Source organism: Myripristis murdjan, chromosome 3 (genome assembly GCF_902150065.1).
Source record: "Myripristis murdjan chromosome 3, fMyrMur1.1, whole genome shotgun sequence".
In the NCBI taxonomy this organism is placed as follows: Eukaryota; Metazoa; Chordata; class Actinopteri; order Holocentriformes; family Holocentridae; genus Myripristis; species Myripristis murdjan.
The window spans coordinates 3,335,888-3,357,004 of NC_043982.1; the positions used below are offsets into that span (position 1 = coordinate 3,335,888).

A 21,117-nucleotide genomic window follows, 5' to 3' on the forward strand; every position below is an offset into this window, starting at 1 on the left:
TTAGAGTGCCAGTAAATGCCAGCAGCTCTGGCCAAGCAGACAGACAGGAAGAGGAGAGGGCTGACGGCTACAACAGAGGCGAGAGGAGGAACCAGACAGAGAGTCATACAGAAGAGTGAAGGTCCCAGGGAAGGTAGAGGGATGTGCGAGATGAGTGACGCCTCGATACCAGCCTACTTCAACACTGTTGCAATCAACTGAATTCAATAATAAATTTAAAAAGCAGTCGATAATTTCATTCAATGTGCTCTACAAGCCGTGTCAGCATCACCTCTCGAGGGTGTGAACTGGAAAAATGACGGAAAAGAAAAGGCATAAAAAGAGGAAGAACCGGAACAAACAAAGCCGCTGTCAGACGGCTGAAAACATGACACAAATGTCAAACAGTCCACCATGTGTTCAGCTGGACGGCTTTCCACCTTAAACTGGTTGCCAAACTGGTACCAGGAGCCAAATGTGAAAGCGTTTAGACAAAAGACAGGCACTCAACCCACGTCAAAACCCCCGATGCAAAAGTGACTCCGAAGCTGTCCAGATCAAGCGTGGGAACATGCTGCTTGGTGGGGTTTTCTTGTTTGCCCTGGTATTCATGCACGAGATTTTTTTTTTTTCCTCAGATGATTAAACCTGTGAAACCTGAGCATTCTATTTCTGTCATGGGCAAATTTGCAAGAACAGATGCAAAAGTAGTAAGAAACTAGTAAAAAGCTGAAAATTTGAAAAAAAAAAGAAAATTACCAGAAAATAAGTAAATGAATCAACAAACAAAAAGAAAAAATAGAATAAACAGAATAAAAGAAATAAACTGAATTTTGCTCAGAGGGGTGAATGAAAATAGCTCAAGGCCCATTTATGGGCTCCAGGGATTCAAAGGGTTACACTTCACGCTGGTACTGAAGTTAAAATTCTGGTATCGTGACAACACTAGAGGGAATGGAGAAGGGAAAAGGGGGGAAAAAAAAGGCCTGCCGTCTGCTTTCACCATTCCTGGCAGAGTTGGTGAGGAGACAATTAGAGAGGAGGAAAAAAACGGAGGTGGTGTAAAAAAGGAAAGCAGGAGCATGAGCTGGCAGTGGGCTGGACGACTGTACAGTAGGGAGGAGCCTGGCCCAAGCTCCAGCTCTCTCTCTCTCTCTGTCTCTCTCTCTCTCTCTCTCTGTCTCTCTCTCTGGCCAGACACACTGGGCCAGGCTGGACCACTGGGGTTAACCTCAGCCTGGGATTAGGGAGCTGGCCTGTAGCGCTAGGCTTTCCGAGAAGAACCAGACAATGCTAGCCGCTAATGCCTTAATGTTTTCAAAAGATACTCCCACTGTGAACTCTGCCAGATCACATATATACAAAGTGGATGTGGCCTGGGCTGATGGGAAACTGCAGCCTGCTCGCTCAAAGGGCCACGCTGATATTGGCCTTTTACTGAAAATCAGCCAGACAGTGTCATACATCTCATTGTGATCAATAGAACACAGTGTATTTCATTTACGGTAATTATTCATGTGCAACTGAGGAATGTTTTTTTTTAAATTATTATTATTATCCTGAGTTTCAAGGGAGATTTTTTGTGCCACCTTGACAAGAAGAAAGACCATCATTATTATATCATTATTATTTTAACTGTATCATTATTATTATCATTATTATTAGCAGTACAGTGGTCCCTCGTTAATCGCGAGAGTTACGTTATTTTTTACAATTATTATAGATATTTTAAGGCTGTAAAACCCCTCACTACACACTTTATACACTTTTCTCAGACAGGCATTAACATTTTCTCACTTTTCTCTCTTGTTTAAACGCTCTCAAAGTTCAAACCTTCGTAGAAAAATAAGTCCAGTAAAAAAAAAAAAAAAAAAAAGCATGCAAAATTGCACTAAAAAAAAAACTGCGAGGCCACGAAAGGTGAACCGCGTTATAGCGAGGGACAACTGTATTACAAAACTGTACAGATTTGAATATTATCAGCTGATTGCTATATCAATCCAAAAACGGTGGTATCAGCCTTTAAAAATCTATTTTGGTCAAAGTCTTTGTGCATTTGTTGTGCTTCAGAAAATACATTAATAAAGGTTTCAAGGCCAATAATGTCTCTGTACAGAAAAAAAAAAAAACAACAACAACCAAAGCATATAGAAGAGGTTTGTTGTCCACTCAGTGTTTCTAGACATGATGCTCATGTTAATGTCAGTGTTTGTGCTCGCTAAATGGCAAGTTTTTGCGATGGAATTAGTAACACTGGCAAACGAACCCAACAATCAGTGAGCGCTGTGGTTCCCAAAGGAGGAAAAAAAAATGGCTCTACAAAACACAGGGTGACAGTCACGAGTCTAGGTGTGTCGTTCTGCAGGGGGAATAAGTACATGTAACGCCACCTATAAATAATAGGTGGTGTTACGTGTGTTTTTGCACATGTTGTCCCCACACAGGGTGGTGGAAGTCACCAGGGTTTGAGGTGTGGGTTTGAATCCCTCTTCTGACAAGCAGTTTGGATTGTCATTTAGCTGGTTTGCTTGTGATTTCACACTTTTAAGACATCCCTGTAGCAGCTTGCCTACAGCCTCGACTTGGGGGCATGTTAAAGGGACAGCTCACGCATTTTGAAAATTTTGATATTATTTCACTTCCCCCTAGCTGTTGTGTAGGACAGCAGTGGTGTTACCTTTCTCTCATTGTTACTGAGCGCTGGATCCTGGCTGGATGCTGCAAATGCTTTGAGGTGCATTTCCCCCTGGCTAACATTCGACAAAGAAAAAAACTTTCTACTAAGAAAAATCAGGTAGACAGATTGATAGATAGACAGACAGATAGATAGTTCTACATTCTTGTGTGGTCTGTGCTGGTCCTTAGTAACAACAGTGGCTGACAGGTGCCTGAAAGTGGAGGAAAAGAAGAATCAAGCCATAACATCACTTGCCAGCTATCTTTGTATTTTGGAACTCATGTACCAGCATGTGTGCAAGTATTCAATGACGAAAACAAACAAAAGCAAACTCAAGCAATCTACATCTGTCTCTGTGGTGCTACTGCTCCTACAGGAAGTGCTTAAAGTTACCAGATCTTTCTGGATGACGATAACAATAAACATGCAGTTATAAACAGTAGTCGTATGTGCATTTATAATTTCATAAAGTGACGATAAACCTTCTTTGAGTGGATTAAGGTGGTTATTTTTAAGAAGTGTCAGCCAAGGGGAAGTCCACCTCAGTGACAGGAGCCAGCCAGATAGCACCGCTACTGTCCTACATAACAGCTTGGGGATGGAAGTGAAATATCACTATCCCCATCACCAGGCTAGTGAACTATCCCTTTAACATGTTTTCCCACTCACACACTGAATCATTCAACGCGCTGTGAACCTGAAACTCAGCGTAGGATGCAAGTAAATCGAAACTGAACGTGTCACCGCCGTCACAGTGACACCACAGTGATCTGATAACCCACTTCATATAGGGTGCAAAGCAGGCCAGGCTGCAGTCAATCAATCCAGCCACCTCTTCCCATTCACTGCACTCTAGTTTTCCATCATACAACAGATCAATCATTACACTACAACCCATTTTCTTCCAGCTTATTCTGTTATTTAAAAAGACATCAATCACAAATATAACAGTGTGAGTGAGGATTCAGGAGGTTTCAAGAATAGGACTTTGAAATATTTTGAAAAATACAGCTAATCTTGAAAGGTACAGCCTGATATCTTTTAGGTGGTAAAGAAATAATAAGAGCAGTTAATACTCAATACACAATGATTTCAACAGTGTTATTGAGACAGTTCCTCATTCGCTCTGCTACAGAGAGCTTACTTCCTCTCAGTTATTTTATCTCACCTGGGAAGTCAGAACCAAGGCACATTAAAGCATGCTTTGACTGTGCACTGAATAAATAAAATTGTGATTTTTGGCTTAATATTGTGAAAGCAGAACATGTTGTGATTTGTGGAAATTGCGACAGTCACTGTAACAAAAGGCCGATACACGTAGGCATTGCGAAATGTCTTACGTCTTCCAGATTAAAGGCTCTTCTCAGCACAATGGGAACGTAAGTGTTGTCATGAAGTTTCACCTTAGTCTTTCTAGTGAAATTCCTGGCCTTTCAAGAGTGCCTGTGGTTGTTTTGGGATTACCTTAATCACTTCTTGTATCTTTCCTGTCAAAAGTCAACAAAACAGTTCTGATATTTGCTTGATTTATTGCGCAGCCCTACAATATAGCAATGCATGCCTATGAATAGCAGTAGATTAGACTGCTCAGTCAAGATTAGTCTCCACAGCAACAAAGAAGCTTCCTGGACGTGGGAAGAAAATCTTGGGCAGCCTGTCTCATTCTCCTGATTGTTGATGCGGATTGAGGACATAAAGTATAAAAAGTACTCTGACCAATTACTATTCAAACTTCACAAATGTTTTTACAGTTACAGTACAGAACAGTACACTGCAGTAGGAAAACTGTTACTTTTGTTACCACTCAAACTGCCAACCACACTGAAGCTGAAGTGACTCTCATTTAGATGAGAAATGGTAGAACACTTCGCTCTCTCTAGGTGGATGTAGTCCCACTACTTTGATGAAATATATCAGATAAACACTGTTTGGTTTTTTTGATCGCAGGAGAAGGAACTGGCATCTCGATTTCTGAAGAAAAGCAAGGATGCCAAGTTTCCAATCATTACTGCTTCTAGGGAGTAAGAAGTAATGATATTAATTAATGAGTTCAACACTGCCTATCACACTTTCTATTTCCACTCTTCACTTGGATTTTTTTCTACTCTTGCAAACAACAGCCAAAAAAAAGATGTGAATGTAATGCATCTCTGGTTTGATTTGCTGACCAGCTCACACTGCAGGAAGACCTCCAGATTTGAGCCATGAAAAAGAAATCAATGATTTCTGAAACAAGTGCACAGCACACCCAGCTAAAGCTGGCTCATGACTTCTGCTGCACTGCCTGCACATTGTATTTCCTTTATGCAGGGCTCTGTGCAGCCTAAAAAGCACCTTTCACAACAAATACAGCCTGGCTGCAAGTGCCTTGGGGGACAAGATTTAAATCCCAAATCGTCGCCCCTACTGCATCACCTGCAGGACTGACCCAAGCTAGCACCAACTAGACACCTATGATTGGAATACTGTGGCCTTGGTGGTGCTGGAGCAACACAGACAACTAGATACTGTGCTTACTGAGCCAATTTACACTGCAATCTCAATTTTTGTGCTACAGAATGGTGCAAAATCTGTACTGATTGGCACTGAGGAAATACAGTGTTGTCACATGTTTTAATTGCGTCTAAGTGTAAAGTTTGCTGCTGCTGTGACAATTTTATTCCCCTCTTGAACTCTAGAGAATAAATCACATCTAAATCAAATTCATATTTTCCTGTCGCACACATTCACACGTGCATCACAGGTACTAACATACATATAATGGGTTTCCACCAATACATCTTCTGCCCCTCTATCTGATGGTCAGCATCCCCATCTCTCACAAAGCATGGAAACACACACACATACTTATTTGTGGTTTATATTTACAAGTGCAGATACAGCCATAGCGAGGTACTACGATTACAAATTGCAGTCTATCATGGTATTTAGCCATGCCTACATGGAGGACTTCTAGATAGAGGTATGTAGGTACTTTTAACCATGCTGACATCTGACATTATTAGGAATCAAACAAGGAAACCAACTATGACGCAACCTTCCTAACCACACAAAAGCATTACTGTCATTGTAACACTGATTGTGTCAGAATAGGGATCATTTGCATTCAAGTCTCTACAGTCACACAGGCATTACAGGAAGAAGCTGCATCACCAAATGACTATTCAAGTTCCTCTTATCTCAACCAACTGTCTTTTCAACTTTGTAAATGAATCTGGGGGAAGAGTGACTGCAGCTTGTGTGGAGGACAGTGTCTTGCAACCTGTCAACAAATGATCCAACGTGTCTGTTGGAGAAACAACCCAAATGTGCTATGGCATGACAAAAAATCTAATTGCTAAGGTTTACGTCAGACGGTGCAATCCCAGCCTAGTCTTACTATCCTCCCTACTGAGGGCGTTCAGGGTGAGCTGAGCTGGAGTATCGATCAGCTCTGACAGTGTAAGACAGACAGTAATACGAGAGGACATACGAGTGCTCAGTGAGTCATGGGGTGAAATAACCACGGCTGGTACGATTTCAACAGTTCTCACGCCTGTGTAGTAAACAACCCTGCGGCCAGCTCGGCCTGAAGCAGCTGTGGCAGAAGCTGCTAAGAAGCCAGCAGGGGCCAGATAGCAGATTAGACGCATTGCACTTTAATAATGCTGCGCCGGCAACTGCTCTGTGGTCAGTGTGGTCTAGTTCTTTAATTGAACAAAGCAATCCTAAATAAGACCTGAGGGCTTGCAAGACACATTATCTATTTAGTAAGTCACTGCTTGCTTGATTGTGATGCTTTTCGCCTATAAACTATTTCTTTCTGACAATTTTCATTTCCAAATATTCCCTCCAAAAAAACAGGTTCAGTGTTTGATTCGTGTCAGGGTGGTAAAGCCTCTGAAACAGCATTCAAACCATCATGGGATACTAACATTTTCCACTCAAATGTCATTGATGAAAATGCAATTCTGTTAAATTTTAGCTACTGAGGACAAGTTGATCCACTTCACATTTAAGGGTAAGGGGAACTCTAGGATGGAGTAAGCCATTAAATTTCAAATTTATTTCCTTACTGAACACTACAATTGACTAAATATCATGTTTAAAGAAGACAATATTTGATGGTTTGTGTGGTTTTACAGATATTTTATGTAGCCAAGATAGTCTGGGAGCCATCCATCATACGGGATGAAGACTAGCTTATTTTGGACTTAAATTTAATGCTTTTAAGATCTTTCCAAGACAAACTTGAAATTTAAGGGTAATTTTGGACATATGATCTTTTTCTTGTCCAAATAACCATTTGAGCTGTGAACTAGGCTGTATATTTGTTCCAGTGCAGAGGTCAGTTTTAGGTAGAGATATGGTGTATTATTAGCATGATAATTGGACTAACTGTTAGTATGAAAGTGTCCTTTGGGTTAGACAGCGAGGTACTGCTAGGACTTTGCTCCCACAGAAATTCCAACAGGTATGTCCAAGGACTTTCTTGGATTTCTCTCTGCAGGTAAGTGTGACAGGTAAATAGGCAGTGAGGTGGCTCATTTTCCGAGCAGGTCAGTGTAGCTGCTCATATATGAAGGAAGTATTAGGTTCAATTCAGAAATGACTCTGATGCTCTCATTTTGATAAAAACAAAAAACATACATGAAATTAGATAGCATGAAGCCCTCATGAACTAACTTTTAAGAGAATTTAATGACTTTTAAGGCCCAGTATTTTAGAAGGACCTGTATCTAACCCCAAAACACCTTGCTGTCACACAGGAGCCATATAGGAGTGTACAGGCCAAAACTTAGCAGGCCAAAGCCCAGTCTTGTGGCAAAGAAAGCAAACTAGGATTTAGGATTTCAACCATGGACTGGGCGAACAAATACATTCACATCATTTCAACTAGCTATTGTTTGCTATAAGAGCTGCATTCTTGCAACTGAGCACGCATTGTTAACTTAATGTGCTGTACTGTGCTGTGTGGTGTGATCCTCTTATGCAAGCCACTGCTAGAGCACCGAGACCACATGTCGGAAATAGAAGCTGTTTGGGCTGGGGACCAAAACGTTAGATGAACCATCCTTAATCAGGCAAGCTTAAACTCCTACCCCAGGTAGAGCATTGCTCCTGTGTAGCCGGTTTGATCCCATACTGGTGATTTCCTGCGCCACCAACCTCAGACAAACCAGAACTTTTACAACCTGGACAAAACTCCACAAATAAGAGGAGCCAAATTACAGATCCAAATTGGCAAATTACAAATCCTCTTTCAGCCTATTAAAGCATACTACAAAATAATGTTGGAAAGACAGTGACAGACATTTTGTTATCCAAAATGTCAAGCGATGTATTGGCCAGTCATTTATCTCCACTCAGTTGCAATATGCTGCTAAGCCTCATTTTTAATTTTAGACCTAAACAGCTGAGGGACACAAGGATACTCAGTGTAAAGTGGATAATATACCGTAAAACACAACATCCTGTAACATTATGTGCTTTAGTCTGGCCGGGTCTGAGCAGAGGCCTTATGATCTGATCACATGCTTGTTTTTAGCCAATGTATAGTTTCACAAGCCCATTATCAAAGTATTATCATATTCTCTAAAAAGCTTTGCTTAACACCTACCGCATAAAAAAAAGCGGAAGAGCAGCCTGGCCACCGCATTTCTCAAATTAAACTTTAAGCCATGTGCAGCAGGCCATGAAAAGAGGGGCCAACTAATATGGACAAATTGAATTGAGATAGGTACAGGAGAAATGGGAATACAGTTAGGTCTGAAGAAAAGAGCTACTAAGGCCTGAGCACAACGGCGCTCTTGTTCCCAGGGTGAGAGCACATCCAGTAGTGCACAGTCAGGAAGCCTGCCACAGGTTTGGCAGGCATGCAAGCCACTCAGGAGAAATTAGGATTATGCGGTGGACTCATACCTCTCAGCAGTGCAGGCTTGTGATTCCCATTAGCTGTGTTCTAGCTTGTTTGTAAGTTGGCATGCAGGGTGGGGATGTAATGGTCTCCTGTTCTGATGCTCCTGCGGGGGGGGGTTGGGCCTATTGCTCACCTCAAGGACATTATTGCCATTGCTAATAGGGAAAGCAGGCCAAAGGGTCACTAAAGACCATAGACTTTATTTAGCTGGGTGCCACCTCGAAATGAAAACATGAGGCTTGGGAATGGGAAAATGAGAAAGTGCTCCACTGGCACTTTCAAATTTTGCCAGAAGGTTTGCAGCTGTACAGTCTGACAGAAACTAAATTATTGAGACTGGGGCAGTAGGGAACAAAAAAAATAATAATAATACTAATACAAAAAAACACAGCTGAGGGTGTAAATCAAGAATTCCCAAACAAATGAGACTGGAAACTCTACGCAAGGCTAGTTGCTTCCAGGCATTTAATCAGAGGAGGAGGACTACGTCTGAAAATGGGAGTCAAACAGACAGACAAGACACAAGGAAGTGGAAAAGGCAGAAGTCAACATTCACATAAACAGAATTGATCCCCATGACAATAATAATCCTAGGATTCACTAGTAACAGAGAGGGAAAGAGGTCAAAGAGCACAAGGAATACAGCTAATAAGCACTATCTTGCAAACCTGAAGCAACAACAGTGATTACTCTGCTTGCTCTTGAAAAATAGGATCAGGAGCCTTTCCTGGAGCAGGGGATGTTGAAGACACTGATGTTAGGGCTTGACAATATTGTGATATAAGACTAGATATCATCTGGAATTTTGTATATCTTAATATCATGATATGGCATAAATGTTACCCTTTCCTGCTTTCAGAGGCTGCATTACAGTAAAGGGATGTAGTTTTCTGAACTTATCAAACTGTTATAGCTGTTCTGTCATTAGCCTCAACCTACATGGTTGAGACAAGTAACAGAAGGTTCATCATATCAGATTACTAATGACTGTTTATCAAAAATCTCTTGTGAGTAAATATCTCATGAAAGCACCAACAGCCATCCCTTCAACATTGTTGCAATATCGATAGAGGTAATTGGTCAAAAGTACTGTGATTATAGATTTTGTCCATATCTATATCTGATCAGTTTGTTTTGCAGCATGGGAAGGTGGAATGTGGTCAACATGGAGAGCCTGCAGCAACGCCCCAAAATGCACCATGTCCTCAACATAGAAGGCACAGAGAATTTAGCAACCCAAAAAAAAGCAACCAATGTGATTATGGCCTAACGCAGGGGAAAGCACCACATGCACAGAAGAAAACACACAGCCTTGACAACATGCAGACAGACAAAAGACATGACTTGAAACCAAGACACAAGACAGAGCCGGTTCAGAAACAGGCCCACCCACTGCCATGAGCCCTGACGACTTTTAACGCCTTTCTCTGGTTCTTACTAGACTCCTAAAAACCGTTTATCACATTAACTCAACATCGTTCCCCGACCCAAACCCCCAAAGTGTCACCGTCCTGCATACCATTTGACATCTGCTGCAGCCAGACACTGGGAGTGTTTCATGCAGCAGAACTGTAATTCATGCAAATTCATCTCTTTTGGCTTCCGTTTATGTTTATTTCTGAATTGCGCCTGTAAACATTTATTTGCTCATTGGGCCTCGCTCATTGGGCCTAATTTTAGCATGGTGCGAAAGCATTGCTGAAAAGAGACAGAGTAGCAGCACACATAGAGCAGCGGCCACAGGATGTCTGAAAATACACAAGGTTCACCACATAGTGGGCTGTCTGAAAAGTCTGCAGAGGAGAAGACTGAGGGAGAAAACAGATCGACACACACAAGCAGAAAGAATGGGGGGATTCTCTGAGCAAATCCCTTTCCCTATACATTCCAGTCTAAATGAAGATATTTAAAGAATAGATTAATGGTTCTACTCAAATATGGGGAGGATTATGTGGCGTCTTCCAAATTTAAGTTATGTAATGGTCTACTTTGGTAAAAAGATAATGAGAGCACATCTCCATACTCCTACAAACATGTGGAATCCGATCAAAATGCTGCTGTGCTTAGACTCTAAATACAATTTAAACATCATTTTTCTTCCTGTACGTGCTTTCCTATTGAAGTGTCTTGCACTGGGACATTTGAAATCAAGTGTATCTGAGATCAGTTTCATCTAAATGGGTAAAACTCCACGAGGAAATTATCACCATCACTCATCTGATGTATTCGTCTGATTAATCAAACCTACTTCCAACAGGCCCTTTTCACAGCAGCTATGTTGGCATGACTAGCAGGGTAAACACAGGTGTTACTAATGACATTAATGAAGGTTCCATTCCATTAAGGTCCAACAGGGCCAGGGTCCTGCTATTGTGCATACTGGCTCACCGGAGAGACTCTGCTGCACTTAAATGGAACAGAGTCTTAATTAAACTTATTAGTAACACCTGTGTTTACCCTGCTATTCATGCCAGAATAGCTCCTGTGAAAAAAAAAAAAAACCTACTGTCCACTTTGTGCTGCTAGTTGTTGTCTTTCAAGTTCAAAAGTTTTCATGCCAAAACATGACCACTGGGCGATAAAGTTCTCTATTCAAACCACTAATAATAAATGTGTTTGTTCATCTTCATGTGGAATTCAATTACACATTAGAGGGCTTCCCATAGATAACTAGTGTACTATTTATCAATTATACAATAACTGTGCAATCAAACAAACTGCATCATATCCATTATAACAGAGGGGGGTGACACTGACTGGCTGCTATCTGAATATTAAGTGCATCAATTCAGCAGTTGTTTGCAGCACGGCCTCTGGACTACATCGGATAGACAAATGCAATACAGATCAATGGCACGGACTAAATACCACACCAAAGGGAAAGAGTGAAATAAGCATATGCCATCAGAGACGGAAAGAGAAAGTGACAGAGTGAATGGGCCAGGGAGGGGTGAGAAACAGCCAGATAAGAGCATGTTGAGGCATCGCACAAAGGAGTAGGAGTGTGGGTGGCTGACTTCCTGTGTATTGGTCTCTCGAGACGTTCTGTCTTATCTAGAAATATAGGCCTTCTGAGACAAGTCACAAACAAAAGTGCTGATGCCATGGCAAGATGAGGGGCAAGCGCATCATGAAACGGCACTGACAGCTGCATGGCCTCGGCACAGTGTGGGTCTCCCTGCTGTCACCGTGTCTGAAGACGGCTGATCTTTGTGCTGATGGGATATGGCACTGTGGCTCTCTGAGGCCTCTATGGCTGGACCTGATCCCGTTAACAGAAAACTGAAACGTATCAACATGACAATCAGAAGCTGGAGAGATGAATATGTGAAATATAGAAATCGGAATAACGAATTTCTGATTGGGATATATTGAGTGAAAAAGATGCGCATGTAAAGTTGTTGAACTAGCTTTAAAGCTTTAAAGTTAGCTTTAGCTAAGTTTACCTCAAGCAAGAGTGCTTGCTATTTGGTCAAGAGGGAATATGACACATTTTGATGGAGAAAAGGGTTTCTGTGTGGAACATTTCAGAATCTGCGAATCTGAGAAAAAAAAAAAAAGGTTATATTTAATTTGGAAGTAAGGGGCCATTGGATTTTCCATTATGTTTCATCCATGGGAGTAATTTGATTTGTGTATGAAGGAATGAGCTTAATCTCGATGGTGATTTTTTTTTTAACTCTGTATTTTCTTGTTATGCTTGGGTTTTACAAATGTTGTGACCTGGCACATTTTTCACAATAAAAGAGAGAAAAATAAAGACAATGGGGAAAAATGTGAAAAGAAGCAACTATCAAGGTACAAAGTTACAAACTGCCAAGTTATATACTTGTTGGCATTTTCAAACTTTGCTACTTCTGATTGGCTGCTTGTCGTACTGCTCCACACAAAGCAGTGGCATCTAAAATTCTGCAAACTTTTCCTCCTGTTTTCTCTATAGCAAAGCTGCATGTATTAAGTATTTAGGTTGGTAAAATGATTGGTAGTTCATTTCTTAGGTTTACCAGCCCTTGGCAGGTGAGCCAGAAAGTTCACATCAAATAGGCTCCACCCTGTACAGTACAGAATCTGTGTTTTTTAAAGTCTTTCAAAAATACAATCACGAAAAGGGTAAAGGCTTTTTGAATTCCTGAAAAGAATGATACAAATGCAGACTTCACTTTTCAAATTTGAATGGATACCAGACTTGGCAGGAGTTTGTTTCTGCGTCCTAATGAGAAAAATTTATGGGAGGAAAAATTCTTGGGGAATGGCAACAAATTTCACAACAGAGCACTTTGCAGCAGAAAAACAAAGACTGTGACACTGTGCCGACGACTCAGAAGTCGCAGAAATGGGAGATGAGCAGTTACTGAGAAACATCACTTTCAAATCATCTATCCTCAAAAAGCCTAAATAAAAAGTCCAGTTGTGCAGGAATACAAATACAGCTACTGACAAGGGGCCATTTGCCAGAGGCTGCTGCAATGCTAAACCCAGAGAAAAGATGGACTTTCAAGGATTCTACACTGAACCGCAATGACTCAACCTCTGATTTGCCAAAATAAAAGTCTGGCAAATCATAACTATAAATCCAGTGTGGCTCTTAAAAAATACTTGCAGTACTGCTGATCTGAAGCATCCCTTGTATCCTTCAATATTTTTTTAGTAGTAGCATTTTATTAATCCCACTCCAGACAATATTCTATCATAGAAAGATAATATGCAATGCAAGACACAGAATGAAAGACAAACAGATCTGACACAAACCAGGGAGCACACACATAAACACATCCTTCCATGTCTGTGCAAAACGGACCAGCTCCGAAAAAATCCACAACAGCACCACAATGGTTCTAGGTTAAACCATATCAACATGGTGGTGCTGTATGTACACCATTCCTAAAAGGACTCTTGATAGCACCATGGAGGGGTTCAGGATGGTTAAAGCCATAAGGAAACATTTCCTGGCTCAAAATAGAACCCTATTGTCAAGAGTGTTTGTCTCAGTGATCTGCTGCTCTTTGTTGTGTTTGAGAGGCGACCATCTCTTCAACACCGGCTCTCCATCACTCCAACAGGACTCGGCTACCATAGCAACAAACCCATATAACGTATGCTAGGGAGGATAAGGCCTTTTCAGTCCCATCATTTACTATTTCAGTCACACTAGAGATAAACCAGTGAAACACATAAAGAATGCTTTCGGAATGAGGCAACAAAATGCCATTTCTCTGCTTCTGCTGACATGACGCGAACATGACAGAAGAGCAGGAGAAAGCAAAGTAAAAGGAGGAAGTGTTCGAGTAACACAAAAGAAAGGATCAGATGTACTATTAGAACTAAAATGTGATAGTGCAGTGTGTTTCTGTGTCGAAGAGCTGAAATAATTAGTTGAATTACTGATTAGTTGCTATTACTATTACATTGATAGCCAACATCTTTGGGTTTTGGACTGTTTGTTTGGACAAAGCCTAACACCTGAGGATGTCTTATTGGGTGGGATGTGGGAGATTCTGATGAGCATTTTTCACCATTTTACAACATTTTACAGACCAAACAACAAATCGATGAATCAAGATAATAATCGACAGATTAATTGATCATGATGATGGTTAGTTGAAGCTGTAGACTCAGTAGGCGTGTAGTGGGTAGCAGTGCTACCAGTGACCTGGAGGTATGAAGGCTCTCAGAGAAGAAAGTGATGCGTTTTTGAACACAATCAATTGTCACCGCTGCAAAAGGTGGGAAAATAAAGCCCAGGTTGAGCAAGACACAGTATGAAAGACAAACAGATCTGACACAAACCAGGGAGCACACACATAAACACATCCTTCCATGTCTGTACAAAATGGACCAGCTCCGAAAAAATCCATTACAACACCACAATGGTTCTATCTTTCACTAATGCTGCAAGTCTACAGTGCAACAGCAAAAGTAATACTTTGGTTTGTTACTCTGAAGCTTGCAAGAATTCACTTTGTAATTTTCTTGCATTTAGAAACGTCAGTCATTGTTAAATTAATTGTGGCACCTTGCCATAAACATAAAAATCAATGGCTGAGACAATTGGTAGACTTTATCTCCCCTCAGTCGCATTGTTAGTGCTCGTGTTTCTCATCAAGTGTTTCAATCAAGACACCGTTTCCCATAAACCCTGTTACCTCCTCGTATAAAGTCAAAGTCATCTCTAGTCAAATGATTTTGTTCAAAGGTTGAAGAGGATAAACATGTTGGAAGTGATTGTTTTTTTTATCACCAGCCTTTCTCTCCCTCCAAGCTCCAACCTGCAGCACAGAGCCTGGTAAACGGTGCCAGTCTTCTCTGAGGTTGTCTTGTTTGTTCATGGTAATTATACCAATGTGTCAAAATTCATGTGGTGATGATTAATTGATGCTGATGAAACAATGCCTCATGTAGCACTTTCAGAAAGTTAAATACAAAGTAGTCAAACTGGCAGTGAAAAATGAATGTGGTAAATTGCTACCCCCTGTCCTCCCCTCTTCTGCTTAGGCAGAGTAGATACAGGCACAGCAGACGATAAGGAAGCTTTTTTTTTATCATTTAGAGGTCAAATTTCCTGTCATCCTGTACAGTGACTTCAATCAAAATCCACATAATTGTCCCGTCTTGCCCTACCTTCAGAAGGCTTTTATTTGCATAACGGTAGCCCTATAAGCCCTAATTCTATGGCACAGCTGTGTCTAGACACGCCTCAGAAATGGCAAGTTAGAATGAGCCATCAAGCAAAACACATAAAAAACACTGGCCATGATTTGGAACTGAGTCATCAATGGTAGTGTGGTGGTTTAATTTGGTTTGCTGTGCTATGTTAATAATTTTTCTCACAGCCAACCGAGACAAGGTTCACACAACAAGTCTCAACAATGACTAAATGCCATGCAATCCAACAGGCACAGGCCAGCAAATTCAGCAACCTGCCGAACAACGTCAGTCAAAGAAAGCATTCAGCCTGAAGTATGGCTCCAAATTTGTCACAGGGACACATTTGCTTTGAGAGGACAGGTTTCAATCACCAACATGACTGCCAGCTTTCTTGTTTGGGTTTGTCTTCTTTGAAACCTGAACTGGCTAGTGAGGAGGTGCAGTTAAACTACACATCAAAAGCTGGTTTAAAGCAGCCTAAAGCAAAAGTGGAGAAGGTGGCAATGAATGAACTCTGGCTGAGGCGGAGGATGTGCCACTTCTTTCTCACTGCAACAGCCAAAGCAGATTAAGTGCAGTCTTTGAGCTGAGCAGATGCCACTTTGCCTGATTTACACTCAGGCCTGATATTATTTACATCTTTATTTGAATGGAATTGTTGTGTTGGTAATTGCATGTCTCAACAGTGACTACTATGTGCTTGAAATGATTTGTGGGTAAGTGATAATGCACACCTGGCAGAAAATGCATAGTTGTGTGGGCTGCTGACTAAACAAAATAAAATGTTGTCATGCAAACATCCCACAGAAGTGCAGGCAAAACAAAATGTACCCGAAAATGGAAAGCCCTTCTGTACGCTGAGCCAGGTCAATGGTCTACCTGAGAGATCAGGAGCAAACACTTATCAGTTCACACAAAGAAGGACCACTGTGACCTTACCAGCACTAATTCCACTCCAACTTAAAATACACAAACCTACAGCCACCTTGGTAGCGTTCACCCACCGGTCAGAAGAACAAGCAAATTTTTACTTGTTCACTTGTGTCACAAGTAAAAATTTGCTTGTTCCATTGGCAAAATTTGTTTCCTGTTTCAAGCTAATTTTCACTTGTTTCAAGTAGATTTTCACTTGAAACAGGTGAAAATTGTCTAAAGACAAGTTATCTCTGAGCTGATCATGTCTTATTTTAAGTGTAATGAGATATTTTGACTAGAAATAAGAAATTTTTACTTGAAATAAGACAAATAATCTTGGTAAGATTTTGATTTTTTGCAGTGTGATGTGAAAATGTTCAAGAAGCCTTGATCTAGGACATGAGGATCGCCATCTTACCTCATAGGACCAGACGCACTGGACGCCAGCGAACCTCCTGACGCAGCGGCCCACCTCCACATCCTCGTGGGTGGTGTACATCTCCTGCAGACACTCTCGGATGTGAGGCACCATCCTCCTCAGGACCTCCCGGCTCATGATAACCCCAGGCCCTCCCATGCAGAAATTCTCTCCGGGCTCAAGAGCGAGTTTCCCCAGCTCGTCCCGGGCCCCCATGCCTGTCTGGCCCAGGAAGATGGCCTCGCTGCTGTTGAGGCTGCGCAGGAAGCCCTCCAGCTTCTCGCTCTTGATGTAGACGTCGTCGTCGGCCCTCATGAACCACTCATACTTGTCGAGGTAATGGTCGTGCATGTACTTGAGCATCATGAAGGACTTCTTCTGGGGTGGGTAAGAGTCATCCACGTTCCTCAAAGCTACTATGGGAATGGGTATGGAGGTGTCCGAGCCCTCGCTGGAGAAGAACTCCACACGACCGGGAATGGTCTGCGCCCACGTCCTGCGTGCACACAAACACATATACATAGACATGGGGGAATCAAGAAGGATGGAACACACAATGGAATTATCTGGAACTACTAACATGTAACTGTCTGAAAACAATTAAACAAGTTTACAGGTTCTGCATAAACTTACTATCAGTATTATTTTCAACCTGGCTGTTGTCACTGTGAGATTAATCTAATGTCTACACCTTAACCGCAAACCTTTAATTGCTAAATTGCCTGAGGAAGACATAACAAATATTTTAACAGACAGTGAAAAACAACCAGCTGAGAAGATGAGTGATTCATGAATTAAACCGAGATGCTGTTCCACCCTTAATTGGACCTATGACAAATACACAACATGACTTAAGATAGTGGTTTTCGATAATGTGCCACTGTGCCACAAGAGCCTGCTTGTTGGCGTTCTGAGTCGTGCTTAATATTGAAATCGGCTGCTGTAGTGTTTGGCTGGAAGCAAGAACTGCAGAGTCTTGAGCCTAAAAGTTACATGTTTGAAAACCACTCACTTGAGGCATGAGGAGATGGCACTGATTTGTCTGTACGATTTCTTCTTGGTCCATAAACTTATTCTATCTTGAGTAAAAAGTAAGCATTCATTGCTCCTGTTAGGTCAGGCATCTGAAACTAATGCAATTAACATTGCAACTTAGCATCCAAAAGCATGATTAGGACTATCCTTTTCCAAATAAGAGTCAACAACTCATGTGGGTCTACTGCAGCTGGACACTCAGCCACATGCAGCCCAGCCCTCTGCTTTCGTTCAATATAACTGGAAACACAGGAGGAAACGCCATCACGAGAAAATAAACTGCTGCACAGAGATCAATGGAGCTGTTGGCATCAAACACTTACAGGAGGGTTTAGGCCTAAATCCCATTCTTAAACACTAAAGATGACTGAAGTAAGGGCATATTTGCCATTCCAACATTTTAATGATATCCTATTTTAAGACCTTGCTGTTTTTTTCCAGACATGGAATACAGGGATTAACTCAATTGTTAATAAGCGGGGACAAGTTTCAAGCCCACTGATGAGTGACACCATGCACGCTAATGACTAGACCAGGATGGATTTTTATTTTGCACTGATTGAACTCCAGAAAGCTAACAACTTTTTGCTTGGGTCATCACACTCCCTGTGAGCCCAGCTGAACACTACTGTTCAGAGGTAGTATGAGACCAGATGGACTCAAGCCAAACTGAAACTGATGCTGCTCTGTGAAGTTTTAATTCTGCTGTGCAGCATCGTTTTGGGTTTCCAATTAAAAAGGAAAACAACAAGAATTGGCAAGGCAAGGGCTCTTAACAAGTATTTTAAGAGAATCTTGCTTTAGGTAATATTCCCAACATGCTGCACCATGAGCAAAGACACCAAAATTAAAAATGCTCTTCAGTGGTGTATGTTTTAAATATTTCACTAAACTATTTTTCTTTATTCTTGTTGCAGATGCACAGTTGGCATACACTTTGCTGTGTTCTTTTCTTTTTTGTACTCCGTATGTTATTTGGGAGGGTTAAAATTGGTCTTACATTTGATCAAAACTGACATTAGAAAGGCATTTAAAACTTTTAATTTAACCATGTTCATGGTTTGCGGTATTGTTTTTGCTCAAAAACAAAAAGGCACTTTTTCAGTCTTGATCATCTTCCTTCACATTTTGCTCAACATATTGTCATATCTAAAATGTGAACCCAGTATGGTGTATTAAATCAAACTGTGGGCTGGAGGCATTGTTAGATCCAATACTTAAATCATACAAACTGTAGTTGTACCAAGAATCTATAGGTGGAAATGCTTGGACACCTCTACAGAAAGATACCAGGTTTTGTGACAGTGAATACAGTTTGTGCAGATACACCATTCTCTGCATAAATTGAGCCAACAGAGTGCTGTGTATAGTGTGGTGGTTGTAAAAAGGACCTTCAGAGGTCCTTGAGAGAAAAAGAGAAAGATGAGGAAAAATGAAGAATAGCTTAAATTCAATAGAACTTAAACGTCTGTGTACTACATCAGTTAAAGCCTGTGTAAGAATGACTACACCTGTGATGACAGGTTTCACTGTCAGCACTATGGATTTACCAATAAAGGAAGGTATGCCACAGCATAATACATTAGTCTTCCCATATAGATACCTGGCTGGGGCAAAATCTCACCTAATGGAGGTTTGAGGTCTGATGTGTGTGTGTATCGGGTGACCCCTCATATTAAAGCCGGTGTGGAGGCGTGGTGGACCCGATACTTGCCGTTCTCCTGGATGGAGACAACGTCGCTCAAGTCCATTCAAAAATCTGGCATAAAACGTCGCCTTGCTCATCTACACACGAACATGCCTAGTAACACACAACTTATGGACTGTGTACGAGTCGTTGGAGTCTGCTGGTAAAATAGAAATACATCCCAACTCCACTTTATTTTATTAAAAATTAAAACAAGTTTTGCAGTTGCCTTTCCCATTTTCTCCACCATCCTCTCAATGAAAAAATACAGCCCGGTGAGCGTTAAGTGACCGGCGTGAAACCATTCCTAAAAGTAGAATTTCACTGTAATGGTTGCTATTTGGTGGATTACATGTCCCCCGAAATGAACACCGATTCCTAACGATTCGGAGGAGGTCTTAAGTGATGGTCTGTCAGGTACCACTGCTACAGAGTTATACCTTTATACGAAAGCCCACGTTAAACTGCCAGATTTTTGAATGGAGGTAAGCGCACCGTTAGCAGCCACATAAAGGGGAAAAAGGTGCGTTCAGTGGCTGCTGCCGGCGGTGACTGTGGAGGGAAAAAAGCCAACATTTTTCACTGTCGGATCACATACCTATGCGCTGCCACGGCTCGGTTGTTCAGGTACTTCTGGGCGGTCATAACGCCGACGAAAAGGAAATTATTGGATCTGGAGCCCGGTTTCTCGGTAGCCGGTGAACCGTTATCTTGCGGTGGCCATAGTACTCCGCCGTATTCCTTTCTGATACCCCCGTTCAGCCCGCAACCGGCAGGGTTTGCTGTTCGTTTCTGGGCAGCTTTCTTCAACTCGGTCGCCTTGGGCAAAATGAGTCTGGACGCCAGCGTGAAACCGACCACCAGTCCCAGCAGAACACTAAACCATGCTCTTCGGCTTCGACCTGCCATTCCCCAAAACTTGACCAACTCGCTGTTTATCCTCACTGTATCCTAAACAGCGTCTCGGCGAAAAAACACACACAATGTAATCTGGTTTAGTTTGTGTGCCTCCAATAAACCGGGTTCACACACACTCTCTCATAGTAGGAAAGCCTTTTTCTCCCAGTTGCCTACGTAGCATCACAGCAGTCTCCATAAAGCCGCCACCTGAATTGTCCTCTTCCAGTGATCCCTCTGATCATGAAGCAGTCCGTCGCTAACAGTCATTGGCGAATATTACCGACAATCGTCAGATTTTGTAGTTTCCTCCTTTGACTTGACGAGCGTCCCCATTTTCGCCGTTATCTCGCCATTGTGAGAACGTCGGGATTGACGAGATCGCTGCCTACCAACCAAGGTTTAACAGTGATTTGACCCAGCGCAGATGCCGTAGAAGCGCTCTGAGTGGCTGCTTGTGTAATTGGCCCTCCAGTGCAGTGCTCCATGCTGCATTCCATTGGTATAGGAAAAAAAGCGATTCATCACTTGAAGACACTTAAGTGCTCAGGGGGTCAGGGGCAGAGAGGGTACCACATATTTGAATAGTAACAATTTTTTTCCCGGATGATTGGAGTGTCTTCAGCTTTTTCCACATTCAGTGCACATACACCTAGTGAGTGATACATATGAGCTCGTGTTTTACCGCAAACTTTGAACTGCAGTGTTAACCACAAAAAGTAAACTACTGTGTCCTGAAATAGAAATGTCAAAAAATGAGATACAAAAGTGACTCATGGTGAAAACATTCATAATGTTGAGATCCATCTAAATCCCTTATTTCCCAAGTAGTATTTAGCACCTGATAGACGAATGAGGAGTTTTTGTTTGTTTGTTTGTTTGTGGGTTTTTTTTTTTTTTGTTTGTTTGTTTGTTTTGTTTTTTTGTAAATTAAGAAAAAAAATTATGTACATCGTTGTAAACTC

General features: G+C 41.6%; 1 protein-coding gene across 1 annotated transcript in view; it reads right to left on the reverse strand.

Annotated features, from left to right (window-relative positions):
- chsy1 (chondroitin sulfate synthase 1) overlaps window positions 1–20,588 on the reverse strand; it is a 62,984-nt gene extending 42,396 nt beyond the window's left edge. The window contains exons 1-2 of the mRNA XM_030078702.1: window positions 19,854–20,588; window positions 16,534–17,029 (exon numbers count right to left, since the gene is read on the reverse strand). Coding sequence (XP_029934562.1) covers window positions 16,534–17,029; window positions 19,854–20,164 — 807 coding nt within the window. The 5' untranslated portion in view covers window positions 20,165–20,588. The remainder of the gene's footprint in view (window positions 1–16,533; window positions 17,030–19,853) is intronic.
- Between the last annotated feature and the right edge of the window lie 529 nt (window positions 20,589–21,117).